General features: G+C 44.2%; 1 protein-coding gene across 7 annotated transcripts in view; it reads right to left on the bottom strand.

The window, feature by feature from the left end:
• Positions 1-90: 90 nt before the first annotated feature.
• Positions 91-19205, bottom strand: part of pbx4 (pre-B-cell leukemia transcription factor 4) — a 28075-nt gene continuing 8960 nt past the window's right edge. For 5 of the 7 annotated variants that reach the window (XM_077618496.1, XM_077618498.1, XM_077618497.1 and 2 more), the window contains 7 exons: positions 4814-5058; positions 4005-4195; positions 3799-3934; positions 3574-3730; positions 3302-3372; positions 2325-2411; positions 91-1895 (listed from right to left, as the gene is read on the bottom strand). In XM_077618496.1, coding sequence (XP_077474622.1) covers positions 1815-1895; positions 2325-2411; positions 3302-3372; positions 3574-3730; positions 3799-3934; positions 4005-4195; positions 4814-5058 — 968 coding nt within the window. In that variant the 3' untranslated portion in view covers positions 91-1814. The remainder of the gene's footprint in view (positions 1896-2324; positions 2412-3301; positions 3373-3573; positions 3731-3798; positions 3935-4004; positions 4196-4813; positions 5059-19205) is intronic. The other 2 variants (XM_077618500.1, XM_077618501.1) reach the window with 1 other exon arrangement.

Genomic DNA, 19205 nt, shown 5'->3' on the forward strand with positions numbered 1-19205 from the left:
AAGATCATTTTGTGACAATTTATAAAACAAAACACTCCTAAAATCTGAAACTGAAATACTAGAAGAAAAAAAAGACGGGAAGAAAAAAAATCACACTAATTTTTTTTATTAATTTCTAATAAGAACACTACAATTTGTCATTCTTCCTTTGTTTTTAACTCTTTCTTTCTAGAACAATTCTAAAGTTGAGGTATAAAAGGACTTCAGACTGACGCGTGGGTCTGAAAACAGCGGTGGGGGTTTTCAGGGGTCCAGGGTTAGATATATATACAACAGAGATGGAAAGACAGAGGTAGAGAGAGGGGTAAATACAAGGGAAAGAGAGGTGATACAAATATACTAAGAGAACAAAAAAAGGATAATAATCAAGGGTTTTTTAGGGGGGGGCGAAATTTGGTACTGTGGAGGTTTTTTTTCCCCATCTAGAAACTTGATGTGAACCACCATTCTCCACAGTAGCAAAAATCCTGGGCACTAAAAGCCCAACATTTCCACCCGGTTATGTAACAAAAGCCTAAATAATAGCAATAATAATAATAAAAAGTTGATACAGAGCTATATAGAGAGTCCTGCGCGTGTGTACGTGTGGTTACGGGGGGACAAATTAAAAAAAAATTAAAAGTAGCATCTGAACCAAGCGTCGAAAAGTGTATAAAAGAAACGGTGAAACATTACACAAACTGTACAGTGACATCCATTACACAGGTAGAAAAAAAAAAAAAGAGGGGGGGCAGGCGGGGAAGGTGGGAGGAGCTTCGTGACATTTTGCTGTTTTACCAGGAACAAAAGTAATTACATGTCGGCCGGGATATATCGCATCGCATTTGGGCGCTGGAGTTGTTTTTTCTCGTTAACTTATTCACCTCGCTGACACAAAAAAGCCAAAAAAATTGGTCTTTCTGTCGCTTCGCCGACGTCGGAATTTTTTGGACAAAAAAAATGCTCCAAAGTGGTTCAGAACGCAAGTGTTATTAAAACGTTTTTTTTTGGTAATAAAGACGTGAGCGGGGAAGCTCCATCCATTTTTTTTTTAATTATTGGCAATTAAAATGAATTTTATACCGCTCCTACCCCCCCCAAAAAATACAAGACACATAAAAATAGTGGTGATGATGATTAGTGACTGTGTTATTTTTGGTTTTGGTTCAACAGAAGTCGTCGTGCTCGAGTGACATGACGCTCGCCGCTTTTTTTCCGTTTTTTGGTCTGACTGTGTATTAGTTATACCCTTTTTTTTTAGTTTTTCGACTTTTTTCGGAGTTGAAAAGGTAAGCAGGGGGCGGGGCTAAATGAAGATGAGAACACGAGTCGGAACATGCATGGAAGACGACGAGTTTTGCAAGATATCGCCACCCCCTTATGCCCCCCCCAGATGCTCTATTGGCAGCGTTTGTGGATTTTTGGTGGCGGCTGGTGCATTCTCACACGCACAAAAAAAAAAGAAGTAAAATTTCCAAAAAAAGACCAAATGGGCTACAATCAGAGAAACTAGCGGACTAAAAGCAAAAGAGAAATCTAGCGACCCCTCGCCAAACACAACATTAGTTCCATCCACTCTCGCTAACACTCTCGCCCACGGCGTGACAGGTGGGGGGGATGACGATATTTTTTTTCTTTTGTTTTTCCTTTACTTATCGTTTTTTTTTAGTGTTGTGGGGGGGCGGGGCAATTGACCGATTTCGCTGCGAGTTGCCGGGACGAAGTCCGAAGTGGCGTTGCGTCGCCGTCCTGCGTTCCAGCACAGTGTGTCTGTCTGTCGTGTTCATGAAGGGATGGCGTCCGCGCCAAGACGTCCAAACGGTCGCCGGGGCGGATCAGTTAGAGGTGTCGGAGTGGACGCTGCCGGGAGGGGGGGTGCCGGAGGGGGGGTCGCTTGGGTCCTGCCAGCTGTTAGCCTGCGGCCACAAGAAAAGTTAGCTCGAATGAAATTTTGCTTTCAAATGAAAATGCCAACTCGAGTGAGTTTTAGCTAATTTAGCGCAATCAATGGGGACCGGTTGGTTCCCAAGGCCCAGTTGGAAAGTGAGGAAACACTGGTTGACTTCTTTAAAATTTGAATCTGCTTTAGATTTGATGGAATCGGATGTTTCTTTTATAATATTCTTGTATTATCGCCATTTTCTTCATACTTTTTCCCCCAATACCAGTTTAACTTTTTTTTTTTTAGCTCTATACATTATTTCTGAATACTTAGCATGTCATAGGTGACCACAAGTAATAACAAAATAGTTGCTATGAAATGGTGTCCGTTTAAAAAAAAATGACTCAAGTCATGTCAAAAACGAATTTGAGCAAAATGTAATGCTTTTTGCGGCGTTACGTACATCCAGGCGATGAGGGGTGTAGAGGCCGCTACCTGACAGCTCCTCATAGCCGCCCGTCAGGTGTGTAGCACGGTGCAGGGTATCCACCTGGCGACACACGACACCAAAGTCAAGCACTCGTACCGGACCACAACGAGGCCGGGCGACCCAATTTTCATCTGTCTGGCTCCTGATAAGCCCATTTTTTAAAAAAAAAGTTATGACCCTTGCTAGGTCAAATGGATTGGACGTTTATTGTCGTCTATGGCTGCTAAAGTCTGTCTGGGAGGGTGTTTTTTTTACTGTTTTATTTGAGGGTGCCGCTTTAATATCTTTTGCTTCCCCTATGTTGTCCCGTAGTCCCAGTTTTGGTGGACGTTCTTGTTAATAAATCCTCATTGAAGGCTACTTGCAATGTGTGTCTGGATCATCATTGACTGAATCTTTCTGCTGTGGTAGTTGCGACTCCCTGGTATAGCTTACCATCAGGGGGAGACGTAACAAAGTGGTTTACAAAACAAGTATCCCTATAAAAAATAAATTAAAAAAATCCAAGGCAAAATTCACACTATTTTGATCTCTATCTTGTTTTATGGGGTCCGTTTCTCATCATCATTCTAAGCCTGGCGGGTCGTGAGGTTTTTTCTCTTTTTACGTATATGGCGGTCAAGGGCAGGTTGAGATTTCGAGCCAAAAAGAGGAGCATCGTGTCGCCGGGCCGATATTTATGGAAACACTTAGTGGAGGGAAAGTGGAAGGAACAATGGAGGCAGGAAGTGTGGACGCTCTTATCCGCACCTAAAGAGGGAATCGAGCGCTTGGGACGGACGGGGACACGTTCACACCACGGAAGGACGGGAGACTGGAATTGTTCTACTTGGCGCTCCTTTTCGGGGTAGGTCTGGGGTCAGGGGTCAAAAGGGGGCTAAGGCTAAGGGAAGCTTTTTTTCTATCCCGGCCGGGAGCGCGCCAACGTGGTCGCCGTCCCGGGTGCGTACCTGCGGCTGCAGAGAGGGTGCCATGCTGATGCCCTCCCCGTTGAGCAATCGCAGCCCAAGGTAGCTGTCGCCTGCGTGAGACAAACCCACCGCGTCACCCCGGTGACCCCACGTGAAAAGCCCGCATTGGCCATCGCCATTTCAGCGCGGGAACGGCCGACGCGGCACAAGGACTCGTTCGGACGATGCCGGCGTGGAAAGCTAAGGCTACGGCTAAGTGAGCGCCCCCTGCAGGTAGGAAGAAGAAGAAAAACGACGAAGCCACGGGCTACCTGAGTTGGGCGTCGCCGGCGAGTTGGCCTGGCTAGCTTGCGCCGACACGTTGGCGGCGTCCACTGCCGTCTTGACCGCGTAGAGGTTGGCTTCCTCCTGGAACTTGCCGATGTTCTTCTTGTAACGTATTCTCTTGTTTCCGAACCAATTGGAGACCTGAGGACGAGTGGACGGGGGCGTTCAAAGACTCCGGCGGGCGTTCGAAGCCCACCCGCTTTGCTCACCTGAGACACGGTGATCCCGCACTTTTTGGCAAGCTCCTCCTTCGCTTCCTCGCTAGGGTAAGGGTTGGACAGGTGGGAGTAGAAATACTCGTTGAGCACCTCCGTGGCTTGCTTGTTGAAGTTGCGTCTCTTGCGTCTGGCGGATTGAGAGAGAGAAAAGATTGAGCCGCGTCCTCGGGAGGCGCGTCCGGGTGGCGTGCGCCGACCTGGCGTCGAGGAAGCGCGAGCGCAGGATCATGACGGCCTCGCAGGTGCTCTGCTTGAGCTGCATCTGGATGGAGCTGAACTTGCGGTGGATGATAGCCACCATGCGCTCGATCTCCTTGGGCGAGATGGGCCGCGTTCGAGACTGCTCTCTCAGCAGGTTCATTACATGGTTGGTGAACTCGCTGCACGCCTGCGGAGGGAGAGAAGGGGGGAGACAGAGAGAGGGAGACAAGTCTTCAAAGCTACTGCTGAGATGGAGAAAGACAACAAGTGGAGAAGCTGTCAGGTGCCGCCCGAGACTCGCTGCTTATGAACGCAACGTCTCGCCTCTCTGACTTTTTCGGACTGGATAATCCGCTTGTCGTGGACGGGAGGTTTTTCTTTTTTTTTTCCCCCTCCCAGACACATGCAATTGGGAAAGGGCGGCCATTTTGGGGCTTTGACGTCTTAAATCGTCGGCTGAAAAAAGTGACACTTCGGACTTATGTGCAAAAATATGTGATCAAAATATCCCTACTGCAAATCATTTCATTGGCTAGTGCAGACTTTATACTCAAAAGTAATCATTTACTTATAAAAACTGAAAGATTGGACGTCAATTTAAAATCTTCAGTTAGAATGGCTAAAGAAAGAAAGGTCATTTTTTATAGCGGAAACTGCTTTTCCCATATTTAGGTAACCATTACATTTGGGGGTGGAGCTAGGCAGATGGCAGCCTGCTGATTGGCAGATAGTGTATATCTATGTATGTACTGGAGCCAATCCAGATGTATTGTCTTAAAAAGACCTGATTAAAGATTGTTTGTACCTGTTCATACTTCTCCAGCTCGGAGTGATAAATCTGACGAATCTGAGCCAGCTTGGCCCGGTAGTCCGAGTGTTCGATACTGCTGTCGGTGGGCGAGCCGCCCGCCGCCGCGGCGGCAGCGGCGGCCGCGGCCGACCCTCCGCCTTTTTCCGGCCCGGACACGCCTTCCGCCAGCAGCATGTTGTCCAGGCGCATGATTTGCGGATCCGGGGGGTCTTCCTCTTGCACGCCTCGTATACTCAGCACTGGATGGATGAGAGAAGAGACAAGGGAAGATCACAGTTAGTCAAGGTCAGGCGCCACATTTCAGGGTCTTCAACATCGATCACACTGCCACATTTACAAAATCTTCCATCACAAAGCTCCTCTTCCAATGCAACAATATGTAAAAAAAATATCCAACAAATCAACAAGGGCTGGCTCTAGAGGTGACTGCAGTTCCCTTCAAAAAGAGTCTAAATTAGCTAAACCATACCTGGAACTCAATATCAATTAGCATACGTCAACTCCCGTCTCTGAACCTCTTGGCCAATCATCTTCAACCCTGAACAAAATTGCCATCACAACGCTGACTAGAACTGTGCTACTTCTGTGTGTGTGTGTGTGTGTGTGTGTGTGTGTGTGTGTGTGTATAGTGTGTGTATATCATTGTTTATCTTCAAACTGCACAAGGGACCAAAGATGGAAATCTTACATATTTATATACAGTAATCCCTCATTTATCGCGTGTTTACTTATGGCGAATTCACTATTTCCCGATTTTTCCCCCCACTATTAATTATTTCAATTATTATTATTATTTTTTTAAAGTTCATAAAATGTGAAAATCCATGCTGAAACTCATAAGCAGAAGCAACTTTTGCTACGAGGACTCCGCACTTTAAAAAAAACGTTATAATGACCCTACTTTGCAATTTTTCGATTATCGCGGCCAGGTCTGGTCTACATTAACCGCGATATTCGAGGGATTACTGCATATACATTCACTTACATGAATATGTCCCTTTATCAAAGAAATCAAACTCAAACCGGAGTCACTACTTCATTGACAACGGATTAGTTTGCAGTCTTATTTTAACTGGCTGGGGCCTCCGTCCACGTCTAATCCACAGAGCGCCCTCCGGACCAGATGCCCCCCGTTAAGCAAATAGCTAAACTAAGCAAAGGCCGGGTGGTGCTGGGAACGCACAGCAGAGGGCAGCGCGGCCCCTCGGTGGCAGGCTGCCAGAGATAAGGGCATGAGGCATGGGAGCGGTAATGGGAGCGCATGTGCTGTCACTAGCAGCCCCAGTGGCCATAAGTATAGTTATCAGTGGGCGCTCTCCACCACTGTATTATAGCGGGACCTCTGTCAGCCCACGGCCACGCTCTCATCTCTCTTTTTCGCACATGCACAAACCTCCAGATAACACTCTGCTCTGTTGGTAGAAACTTTGCAGCGTTTTACTTTCAACCTTTTACTCCGTTTGAAATCATTCGGCAGTTCGTACGATGTGGGCCAGCCTTAGATTCAAGTCGACTTGGATTTTGTTTTGGAGAGTTACATTTGTGTAAAAAAAAATTCCTCCAAGTACAATCGTGCCTTTACTTACGAATGCCCCTAGGTACCAACGTTTCAGGTTAAAAAATGTTTTAATATGCAAATGAGTGACTCGAGATACAAAAAAATCCAAGTTACAAAATCCCCCAAAAAGTAAATGCATTTCCATATCCATTATTTTATTTTGAATTCCCTTGATTAAGCGATTAAAAACTACAAATGCAACGTAGCACATATTTTCACACATACACACACACAGGGCACACGTAAAAGTCTAAAATGTACTACAAAGTGGACAACTTCCGGGCCTGCTAGAACGGGCGCTTGCCGCCATCTGACGGACCAACACGGGTATTACATCTATAACGGCCGCGGAAGAGAGATATTTCAGTGGGCAATTGGTCAATTTTCATATGCTTTATATATTTTAAGACATTAATAATTGATTTCCTTATAATTTTCTCTATTTTTTTGTGTCTTTCACACCAAATTGGGACACTGACCAATTTTAAAGGGTCTAGTTGGTAGCTTTGTGAGGACTGTGGGACGAATTAGAGAATTTACATATAAAGTACACCTCTACTTACAAAATGTTCACCGTCAACGGCGGGCGGCGCAGTTTACGCTAGTTAACCAAATCTCCGTGTCAAAGGTCAGAGAGCGCGAAACTCATTCTGCGTGCTGCCATTTTTTGTTTTTTTTACACGACGCCGTCGTAAGTCATGGTGTCTACGTTTCACCTCGAGAAAAACAGGTTAGCGGCTAGCCGTTGTCCTAACAAATGGAAGAAAAAGAAAAAAAAACGTTTCAAGCATTCCAGATGCCACAGAACAAGCAGATGAGTTCTTAAGTTTTTTGTTTTTGTTCCCCCTCCAACCTTGGTTTGATAAATGAGTATTCCGCCATTTGTAGCAAAAAAACGGGCCTAACTCCCTTGCTCCCTCCCTCCCTTTTTTTCTCCTCCTTTTCTTGTTCCTTCTTGCCCGTTTGTTTCCCTCCGCTAAGGTCTCTCTTGTCTTTCCAAAGCGCATTCCTGGTCTCCTACTCTGCTTCTCTGCTTCTCTTCTTGCTCCCCCATCTTAGGACTGAGGAATGCAGCAGACCCTGCCGCCTGAACTAATGACCCTGATTCGCCCATCATTTTCCCTCCACTTTTTTCCTCCCTCCCAGGTTCTCTGTTTCTTAACTCGACGTAAAAATGCCATTTGAGGACCCGTCGCCATCTTTCGTCAGAGGTTAACTACAGTCGGCGCTCCGACAGAAGAACGAAGCCGTCGTGCCGCCTTCAATGTCCACGGCGGGGTCAGACATGATGTTTTATTTTTATTTTCCTGCATTCCTGTCAACCTCGGCCAATCGCTCCCCTCATTAATGATGGCAATTCTTCTTATTAAGCGATAAAAAAGTACAAATTCAACGCTGCACATAATTACTCACAAAGGGGCCATTTAAAAGTCTAAAATTTCCCCACCAGTATGCACTAAATTCAAGATTCTGTAGATGTCGCTGTATTGACAGCTTGACTTTGTGGGTACATTGCTTGCTAATGCGCTATATTTATATAGTGAAAAGGCATATTATGCTTAAAGCATGACAATACTATAACGTTTCCGTTTGCTAGCAGTGACCGAGACGATCCGGATTAGAGCCGAAATGGGTAAAACCAGATCGCTTTTACGAAAAACGGACTTGAAAAAATCCTGTACAAAAGTTGTACACAATTTGAAATGTATCGTAGAAAATACGGGAAAAACGTACAAGTTGAAAGGTATGCTACAGTCCACTCAGGAGGACATAGAGCTTATGTGCAGTAGAGAGGGCAACCAACCGGCAACGGGGAAAGATTCCCACCCTTACGCCCCCTTCCCCATTTGCCCCTCCCCAGCTCATTATGGCCCCCAGCTGTAGCCTAATGCCCCTACACTTCCCTAATTACTCCTATTAAGCCGTGATTACCCACAATTGCACTCAAGCACAGTCTAGTGGTCTAGTGGCATTATAGCAGATGCCGGGAAGAGTTAGCTTGCTGTGTTGTGTACGCCGCGCATTTCTGTGGAGGCCAGGTCGGTTTTTTTGAGTATCCAATGATCACGTTTCAAGGCCGTCGTCCCATCCGTTTGGACCGTGGCGAGTGCATAACGCATGTTCACCCTGGGCCTGCGTGGGTTTTCTCCAGGTACTCTGGTTTCCTCCCACATTCCATAAACATGCGTGCTAGGCTGCTTGGACACTCTAAATTGCCCCTAGCCATGAGGGATTGGTTGTTTGTCTCCTCCAGCACCCCCCACGACCCTAGTGAGGATAAAGTAGTTCAGAAAATGAATGAATGAATATTATTTTTAAATCATTAGTATTATATTTTAGTAATATTCTTTTTTAATTGGAAATAAATGTAAATGAATATTATTTTTCAATAATTAATGATTATTGTATTTTTGTATTTTTTTTTAAATTGAAATAAATGTAAATGAATGTTTTTTTTAAATAATTAATGATTATGGAATTTTTGTATTTTTTTAAAATTGGATATAAACTTAAATGAATATTTTAAAATAATTAATGATTAGTGTATATTTGTATTTTTTTTAAATTGAAATACATTTAAATGAATATTATTTGTAAATAATTAATGATTATGGAATTTTTGTATTTTTTTAAATTGGAAATAAATTTAAATGAATATTATTTTTAAATAATTAATGATTATTGTATTTTTGTAATTTTTTTTAAATTGAAATACATTTAAATGAATATTATTTTTAAATAATTAATGATTATGGAATTTTTGTATTTTTTTGTAAAATTGGAAATAAATTTAAATGAATATTATTTTCAAATAATGAATGATTATTGTATTTTTGCAATATATTTTTTTAATTGGAAATACACTTACCCATTAATGCAAGGGTAAAAAAATAAAATAAATATAATGAGTATAAAGAAAAATCCACACTGGTCTCAGACGGAGATTAATCAGGTTCAAAAACGAGGGCCTATTTTCTTTGCGACTTTTGACCTTTTCCGAGTAAAGCAGCATTTACTTTCATGGCAAAATGTGCTTGTAAATGCCGTTGCTTCTTCCCAAGAAATATTATCTGATTATACTTTATGTGTCCCTATTTCACACGCTCCTTTACTCCATCGCCATACTTGTTTTGCAGTACTTGTTGCCATCAGACTTCAAAACCCACCTTTCAAAAAAAAAATCCATCACCCTTAAAAACCCCCATTTTGCTGAAGCGCCCCTCCGCCGCGACTTCAATCCGCCTCATCCCGCCTCCTCCTTCGCCAGGCCCTCGGCCACTTTGCGCATGCTCCCCGCCCCTTCGCCGGCGCGAGCGACGTACGCCATGAAATATTCAGGGTATCCAGCTGGGCTTTTTTTGCTGCATACATAATGCTTCCCTCTCTCATTCTGCGCCTCGCCGCGGACGCTACGGCGTGGCGGCGGCGGCCCGCCAGTAAAGGGCGAAGAGCTTCGGCGCCGTGTACATTAACCGTAATGGCGTCCACGGCGAGGCGCAGATAAGACCTAAACGCAGTCGGTATATCACGCACGCACGCACGACTCGGCTCGGGCTGGCGGCGCAAGCTTTATCCTTGTCTGTCTTTCCCCTCGCTAGCATCCCCTTTTTCACTCCGTCTCCCCGACGCCGACCTCCCCTCCCCCCTCTCCCTTTCAGCGCCATCCCTCCCTCCCCCCCTGTTCTCCATTTCAGTCGAGTTCTCCATGTGAGCCGCAATCCCTCATGCTGTCAGCCCCCCCCTCTCCCTCTCTCTGTAGACAGACAGGATTAGCATTTTAATTGCATCAGCTCCCTTGGGTATTCTCAGCCTTTCACTGGGAGAGAGCGAGGGAAGCGGGAGAGAAGGATAGGGGAAGGGTGAGGAAGAGAGAAGGGGGGGAGGTAGGGGGGACAAAAAAGGTGAGGAACGAAGGGAGGAAGGAAGGGAGGGTGGAAGGAGAACCAAGGAGAATGGCAAAAGGGAGTCACGGGAGAAGAAGTGCCTGCCTGGCGTGTTTTTTTTTTTTTTTTTTGGGCGAGCTAGCTTGCGCTTACAGAAATATAAAGAATCCGAAGAGACGGCAGTGTGAATACATCCGTTATCCTTTTTGGTTACACAGATAAAGAGAAGTGGGACGCGGAGATCTCGCCACAAAAAAAAAAAGATGTACAGTCAAAGAAGGCGCACCTTAGAAGAAAAGGTCCGATCGGAGGTAACAAGTAGTAGTGCTACCGGCAGCGTTCGCCGCTAATTGGCGTGCTAAAACTGCTGGGTGACGTTGATGGCCCGGTCGGGGTTGACGGGGAATTTAACCGTTTACACATGGGCTGCTGCGCGAAGGAATTTGCTTGAATGTTAGTTCAGAAACCGTCCATTTTAATGCTAAAGCAGTTTGGATGCGAGCCAAATGTGAGCATTCACTTAACCGGTATTTTAGTAACGAGGCCACCCGGTGGCCGCAAAACGAGAACCCCACGCTTATGGTATGAAACGATAATACAAATTTCCTTCCCACGTTAATGTAATCAAGAGTGGCAGAGTAAATTTGTTGTAAACATTAAGTTGGAGTTCCAAAAGTATAAAAGCACCAAGTACAGTTTGTTCATATTAAAGAGCCCAAATGTCCACAAGCAAATATTACATTTTTCATAAACGAATTCATTAGCTGCCCCTGATGCTTCTAGATGTCCAATCTATTTGGACCGGGACGGATAGCTAAAAGCTAAATTACGTAACGCCAGTTAAAGTGGATTTGATATTTATCGCAGTCACGGCGGTGAATGCGTTAAAAGAAAGGCGGGGCTTTATGGACAAGGACGCCATCAACATCAAATGAGATCTTTTCTTAATGGGGTTTAAGTCAGTGAAAACGTTGTAATGTCAACATTCCATACCTTCCTCCCTTTACACAGAATGAGTTTTTTGTGTGTTTTTTTTGGTGTACAGTCAACTTAATGAGCAGAATCCATATGTTCATGGCTACTTTAAGCAGCTCACGCTAATCAGCATCTGTTTTGGGAGCTCACCAGAGTCCCGTGGCACGCAGCCCCCCCCCCTTTCCGCCGCAAATGGCGAGCGTAGTAAACACGAGGTGGTCCGATGGCGCCGCGGAACGAAGCGGCTCGCACCTTTGGCTACACTTTTGGCCCCGGCACGTCATTAATCAGCAGTTAATCAACTAAAAGCCGGAGAATCGGACGGCGGAGAGATGACGAGGCGTAGCCCCTCCCCCAAGAGTCATACGCAAACGCACACACACACACTAAACACTAATGAGGGATAGATCAATTAGTCTTGTCAGGTAAACGAGGCCTGGCTATGTCTTAATCATTAATATGAATATTATGTGTGATTACAAAAGTGAGCGGAGAGTTGAGTAGAAACAATAAACTAGATTATTATTATTATTATGTTTATATTGCAGCATCTAACTGGATGGACTCTATTTCCAAATGGTGATTACAACTACTTTAAGTTTAATGGCCAGTATTTCTCGATAAAAACCTAATCGTGTTTATTTAGTCACCGCATTAAAAATAAATAGAATTTTTGCACTCAGATTGTCATTTAGCATTCTGCGTTTAACCACATTTCCATGATTAATGAAGGGAAAAATTAACAAATGGTGATATGATGATGTAGGAAAGCATTTGGAATGTTTTGTTTCTTTTAACATAACAAATTTTTGCACAACCTTTAGAATACTATGGAATTAAATAAATAAAAACTTACTGTGCTACGAAGGCCATCATCAGAATGCATTTCTGGTTTTATCTCATTCAAATTCTATTATTTTCTAATATTAGTCCATTAAAAACATATCAAAAAATAATACCTAGTACCAATTCAGGTTCTACTCTGCGTACTGCTGGTTGTTGGCTGGGATAGGCTCCGGCACCCTCGCAAAACTTGAAAATCAATGAATATTATCAAATACATCATGAAAAAATTGACACATTTTGAGACCACACATAAGAATATCCATGCGTCGTTATGGGCTTGATTGATTTATCATTTATGATTACTAAAAAAAGTTACTATATTTACCGCTTTTTGTGGCACAAAAAGAAAAATACTATAGCGTAATTTAAAACCCAAACAACTACCGTGTGTCCTTTTGAAAGGTGACGTCAACAAACAAATGAAATCAACATGTTTTTTAACGCGTGCTGATTGGTCAACAACGGCACCTCGACTTTTTACAGCGTGCCACGCGTCGCAAAGCTCGGGATGGTTCGATTCCCCGCCGCTACCGTCACGTCCTTCCCCCGTCCTAGCGCACGAGAGCGCCCCCCGTTTTACCCGCCGTGCTTCAACCCGTGATTAATCCACACAAAAAAAAGAAAGAGCATCACACGAGTGGGTCTCCTGCGTGATATAAAGTTCTGCGCGAGGAAAGATGAAAAGCGGCTTTGCCAAATGTCACGAGAGGACGGAGAAGAAAATGTAAAAGCAATGCATTATGGGCCATGGTTAAGCCCCCCCCCCCAGTCGACTCTCATCAGGCCAGCTGCCTCCTGTGCTCATTAGCGCAGACTCTTAAGGAGCTCCTAAAGACTTTGTGAAAAATGAACGCTCATTTGAGAGGTCGTTAATTTGCACTGTTATGCAAATGATGCCGCAATTAAGCGATAGATCAGACGGGCGCTCCTCATTTATAACACGTGAACAAGCATTATGACACAGTCAGATGGTGTCACGGCGCCGAGCCGACGTGTTTAGCCCACGCCGCTTGATATACCTGCGAGGAATAAAGTGGCCCTGCTCGTTAGATTTACGGCTGGTCAAAATACCACCGCGCCGGCGCTCGGCCGAGAGCCTCGTCGAGTACGAACGAGCGCAGCTGTTGGGAGATAAAAAAAATATACGCACCGGCGTCGTTATCGTCGGCGCAAATCGAGGAAAACGGATTGAAAGTTTAGAGCTGCGACCAAATACTACGCCAAGTGGTTTTGAAATGATAGCGGACCCTATTTTGCTAACAAATGCCTCCCTAAATGTAATTAGATGGTAGATTAGTCTTTTTTTCCCCAGATGCATTGGCCCCTCCCACTAAAAAGCTCCCAAAACAAACGCAGAATGAGTTTGCAGACTGTTAGCATGGGTTTTGATTCTCTTATTACCGTCTGGCTTTTCTGTCAACCTAGCTAGCCAAGCGCTAAGAAGCTAGAAAAGATCATCAATTCTGGTTGTGATGTCACAACCAGAATTTCTGACACAAAAAAGGAGGCATTCTACTCCATTTTGGATAGAATAGCTACGAAATAGTCAAAAATACAGAAAGAAATGAGTCACATTAGCATGCCAAATTCACATCATTTCACTTGTTGACATACTCACTACTTCACTCCACTTCTTTAAACGGTTTCAAACCAGATCCGGTTCTGGTCTCCACGGTTACAAAAGTGTCAAATGGATTAACGTCCACGAAAAAATAGCACATTACCGCCAATTTACATCTGCTATATTTGCTAAAACGCCACTACTGAGCAAGCGCAGCGACGACTGCTGTTGTTTTTAAAACAAATAAGTGTTTTTTGCAGCCTCGACGACAACCCGCTATATCTCCGCCAATCCCCACGTTTATGACGCGGCGTAAATCGTACAAAGAGTCTGGGGTGGCGCTGCGAACAATTGCGGAGGGGTGGAAGGCTCCCATCAATTCTAATTAATCCCTAATTAGTCAGGATTAAGAGCTGGGATCTGACACTCTCCCACCCACCCCTTTGCCACCGAGACGCAAGGCGCAATCCAGCGGAGAGCATATTTACATGGCTTCCATTCCAGACACCTCGCTTTAAAGGAGAAAGCCTGTGTGGGGGGGCAACGGGGCATGCTGGGAGCCGGACCAGATGAGATGAAGGGGTCGTGAAGGAACTGAAATCTCCATTTTACAAAACTCAACTCTATTTCTGCTACTATATTCAACTTTTTTGATGATGTCGACAAGCCACCAGAAATTATAATAACGGCAATCACAATGTAATTTGCGTCTCTTTTCTTTCTCCTCGATATAATAGTGATTCATCCATAGCAACGAGGGTGGTCTACTTTTTTCGTGCCAATCGTGCAGAAAGAAAAGAAAAAAAAGATGTCTTGTGACTGTATTTTTCCACCGCCTTGCCCAATTAAGTCCATTTCAGCAGTGTGTGTATTCTTTTGTTTGCCGTCTCCAAAAAAAATCCACATGAAATACATCAAAACAAGCGCCCCGTTCCTGAAGGAATAACGCCACAATAAAAAGTCCGCCGGTCCAAACACGTCGCGATTTCTTTTGTCGCATCTTAATACATTTCTATGCCGAAGCCGTTTGAATGTGAGCCAAATGTGAGCTTTTGCCAAACAGGTAGGACAGTCACCAGGCCACCTAGTGGCCGCCAAACAATCCTATATTACATCAGGGGGAAGGGAACCTATGGCTCGGGAGCCACATGTGGCTCTTTTCATGGGTGTGTATGGCTCTCCGTTAACGTGAGCAAAAATATGGAAACCGCTGAGTCCCAAACGCACCAATAGGAGCGTCACGTTAGCCCTGTGGTGTTGACGGAACCTTTAGCGCCACTTTAACCATCATATTTTTATTGTGTGGGTATTTTGGGGTCCTTTCAACACTTAAAGTACAAAAAGTCTCAGAATTATTTTAACTACATAATTACACTGTTGCTAGGGGGAAGGATCAACGAGAGCGTGCGTTCACAAGGGAGTCTAAAAGAAGAAAAAGAAAAGATTATAGGGCCGGTAGAGGTACATTTTAGCTTGCAGGTTAACGGTGAGTCATATGTACCCAAAAAATGAGCCACATATGGCTTGCTAGCCTGCATTAGAATCTTCTGCATGCATACTCTTATTGATCGTGATTGATAAGCAACAGCGTAACAATTCAAAAGAATTCAGAGACTTTTTGTACTTGAAAATTTCACATGTTTTGACTTTTAAATTCCCAATATGGCTCTCAAGGAATAACATTTCAAAATATGAATTCTTTACGGCTCTCTCTCTCAAAAACGTTCCCGACCCCTGTATAACATCATATTAAAGACACAGCTAAATGCTAGCGAAATAACGTCGCTAACCGATTCCAGATCTTCCAAAACGTATCAAACCAGCGCGCCTTTAACGACCACACGAACAAATTCATTGGCCGCCACTGCCACCGACACAGCCGCGTCGTTTAAAACAGATTTGTTGATTGACGTGAGCAAAACAGGAGAACGATCCGATGACACAATGTCCTCTCCGGACCCCTCGGTGTCCAGACAGCCTTGTCAGTAAACAGGCGTCCTATCCTATTCCTGCAGGAATAACGCCACATGGGAAAGCCGGCTAGCCCGCACACACCATTAACACCATTAGGCCCCAAGCTGAAGGTTGAGATGCCTGGCTTCCCCGGTTCAAGTTGGGGGGGGGTGGCGATCCGTCCAGCTTTTGGCTGTGTGGGGAGGGGGGTTTCGATTCTGCCGATGCGTCTGTCAGGGCCAGGGGTCTGTGTGATATTAGCCGTCTGCCAATCTGGCTTGGGAAATGGACACGGAGTAATTACTCCCGCTCTTACTGCCTCATCAATCTCCTTGTATCACTGGCGCACAACCCCCCCTTGGCCCCCCTGGCCCCCATCGCCACCAACACGCACCATCTTTTTTCCATTCTCTGGTGAAAGCGAGGTGGGGGCTTCGAGGAGTTCGAGCGGTTGAGTGACAGGACACTACGCATCTCAAGTGAGATCCCCCCAAAAGCAATGAGATAATCCCACTTCGCTGCATTACATTAATATAAATCGAAAAAAAATCATTAAGAAGCTGAGAATTGGTTCACGTGAGGAGTGGGGGGGGCGGGGCTTAAAAATAAAATGTATATATAATAACAATGACAGGCCATTGGTTCCTAACAACAACAATAAATTTTTAATAGCTTTTCTAAACTGATGTCTTTAAGACTTGTAATAATTAACATGCTTTGATGAGCCCCTGGATTCACCCGGCTTTTAAATGAATAGCAAAAAGGTGATTAAAAAAACCGCATTAGAAAACAGATACATTACACCGTCACTTGAAAGCAGAATGTTTGTGAGTTCAAGATAAGATAAGACGTTTGTTTTTACTTACTCAAGTCAACACTTTGAAAGTTGGGCTAGTGTAAACGAATGAAGCGCTACGGCGCTTGGGAATAAACAACTTGCTTAATGAAGTCTGTTTTTTTTTTTTTTACAATCTTGCTGCAATTCCATTAACATTTAATTGGGGCCATTTGGTGAGTGAAATAGTTTTGTATTGTGATGCATGCCACGACCACTGCTGGGAATAAACTGTGAGTGCTAATGCTAACTGATTAATAAAAAACTTTAGTAATGCTTATACGGTTCATACAAACACAGTAAAAAAATATATATACTTAAGTCAAACATGAGCGCAAAAATAGCAAAAACTTAAAATGTTAAAGCAAGACGGGCAAAATGTTAAAGTCTTAAAGAGAGAAAAATGCCTCATTTATCCCAATAGCAATATTATCTTTTTTTTTAATGTTTTTTTTTAGAAAAGGTGATTATCATTTATGATTAAGAATATATATAAATAGACCTATCATCATTTTATAGTGTGAACATCACATTTCGGTCCAAGCAGGCCAGACTATTAAAACTAACAATATTATAACTACTTAATCAAAATGGATGGCATATCTTTTTCCTCCAATGATTCATCATTATTGTATGTCTTATTAATTTTTCACAAATTAAAAAAAATTATACATGAATGTCATGTCAACAAAATGACCAAAAAAAACCTGAAATACGCCCCCAATAACTTATTTTTGAATGTTATTTAGCGCACTGCACGCCATCAACAACAACAGACGTCCAATCCATTTTGAGCGACGTCGACGCCAACCCTCCCGGTCAAACCGGATTGCCTCGGCGGCCGACGAGTGCCCTCTAAAAGGGTTCGATAAATAAAAAATAAGTTTGTATACTGTCATATACTCAATGTAAAATGTGCGTCCATCAGGGGAGAAAGAAAAGGAGCTACTTAATATCGCTTGTTGTCTCCCAGGTGCACGCTGTCAAATCAATTCCTGGTGAAAACAATTCCAGGCCTATTCAAAACACGCCGGGAAATAAATTGCCAATCTTAGCACGTGGAATAAAAGGAACTCGAGGGTTGCGACGGAAACCGCTGATTGACGGCCGTTGTTTTTCCTGTACGGGGAAAAAAAACTAAATAAATAAAAGCCAGCGAGAAAACGCCTAGAAGAAGATGCCCAAACCAAACGAGAAAAACTTCTGAGGCTAATCCCACCCGCAATGGCTTGTGGGAGATTTTTTTTTGCCTTGTTTTTTTTTTAGCCGTGGCGCTACACGGGAGCTATTTTTACAGTAAATGCCCACGAGAACCGAACGAGAGTTGAAGCCAAGACGCCAGAACGCTTGCCTCTGATCGTTTTGCGTCCCGCCTACTTCCCTCTGCCGAGCGTGTTTTTTTAATGAACTATTAAAAGAGGATCGCGTTTCACGCCGACGTTTGATTCGCCGGTCGGGGCGGACCGCTCGGGTGGCGGCGGCGAGGACGGCGTAGCGAAAAAGGGGGCACTGGCATTTGCGCAGAACATTTCCTTTACAATGAAAACAATCTAACCAACTGCAGCACTCGGAGGAATTCACCCGGTCGCCTCCCCTCGCCTCCCTTCGCCTCCCCCTCGAGTTCCCTCCCCCCGCGGCCCACCTTCCCCTCCTCCAACGGCACCATCGCATTACCATATCAAAGCCCCGAGTTCAAAGCGAGTCTTCTCTTTCAAGAAAGGGAGTGAGGGTGAGGAGGAGAGAAAAGGAGAGGGAGGAAAGGACAAGGCGGAAGGAATCAGGAGGAGTAGACCCAAATACCCACTTTGCTTTTATCCTCCTTCAACGCGCCGCCGTACGTGGTACTGTATGTGCACGAGATAGAGAGAGAGAGAGAGAGAGAGAGAGAGAGAGAGAGAGAGAGAGAGAGAAATCCGGCGTTTATGGGGATGCGCTGACAACTGCATGTCAGTAGGTGGAAAAAAATAATAATAATAATAATAAAGACTGCCTATGATCTAGCGCAGGGGCGTCAAACTCGGGCCACATAAAAGCCAGCATGGTATCATGTGAGCCAAACCAGTTGATTTTTGGCCCCCAAAAATTGACTTAGTCGCCGTTAGGCAACATGAATTGGATGTCTAGAGCCGTCAATGGCGCTGGAAGATGAGCGTCCAAGGCCGGGTTGAGTGAATTGGACGTCTGTTGCGGTCAATAGCAGGCTTTTGGTTAATTTGGGATCATTTTCTATTGATTTGGATGGACTTTCTGGTCCGTTTGTTGGTTCCAGCTGATTTGGGGGGGATTTCAAGGTGACCCCTAATTGTTTTGGGCTATTTTAAGGTTATTTTTATTTACACACTGGCTGCCCCTCAAAGACCAGTATACTACATGACTGTCAACTTCGGCCAATTGTTCCCCTTATTAATGATTGCAATTCCCCTTATTAAGCCATAAAAAATAAAAAAAATGTACAAATGGAACACGGCATATATTTTCTTACATAGGGTGCACTTAAAAGTCTAAAAAAAGATCTCCAAAGTGGACGGGGTGCCCAATCAGTTCAAGATTCTGTACATGTCGCTGTATTGACAGCATGACTTTCTGGGTACATTGCTTGCTGACGCGCTATATTTATATAGTGAAAAGGCAGATGGTTTAAAGGGGAATGTGCGTGGGAATATCATGCTTAAAGCATGACAATATTAGCAATCAACGATGAGGTTTTTGTCCGCTACAAGCGACCGAGACGATCCGAATTCGAGCCGAAATGGCTCAAATGAGATCGTTTTTTA

Source organism: Stigmatopora argus, chromosome 14 (assembly GCF_051989625.1).
Source record: "Stigmatopora argus isolate UIUO_Sarg chromosome 14, RoL_Sarg_1.0, whole genome shotgun sequence".
NCBI lineage: Eukaryota > Metazoa > Chordata > Actinopteri > Syngnathiformes > Syngnathidae > Stigmatopora > Stigmatopora argus.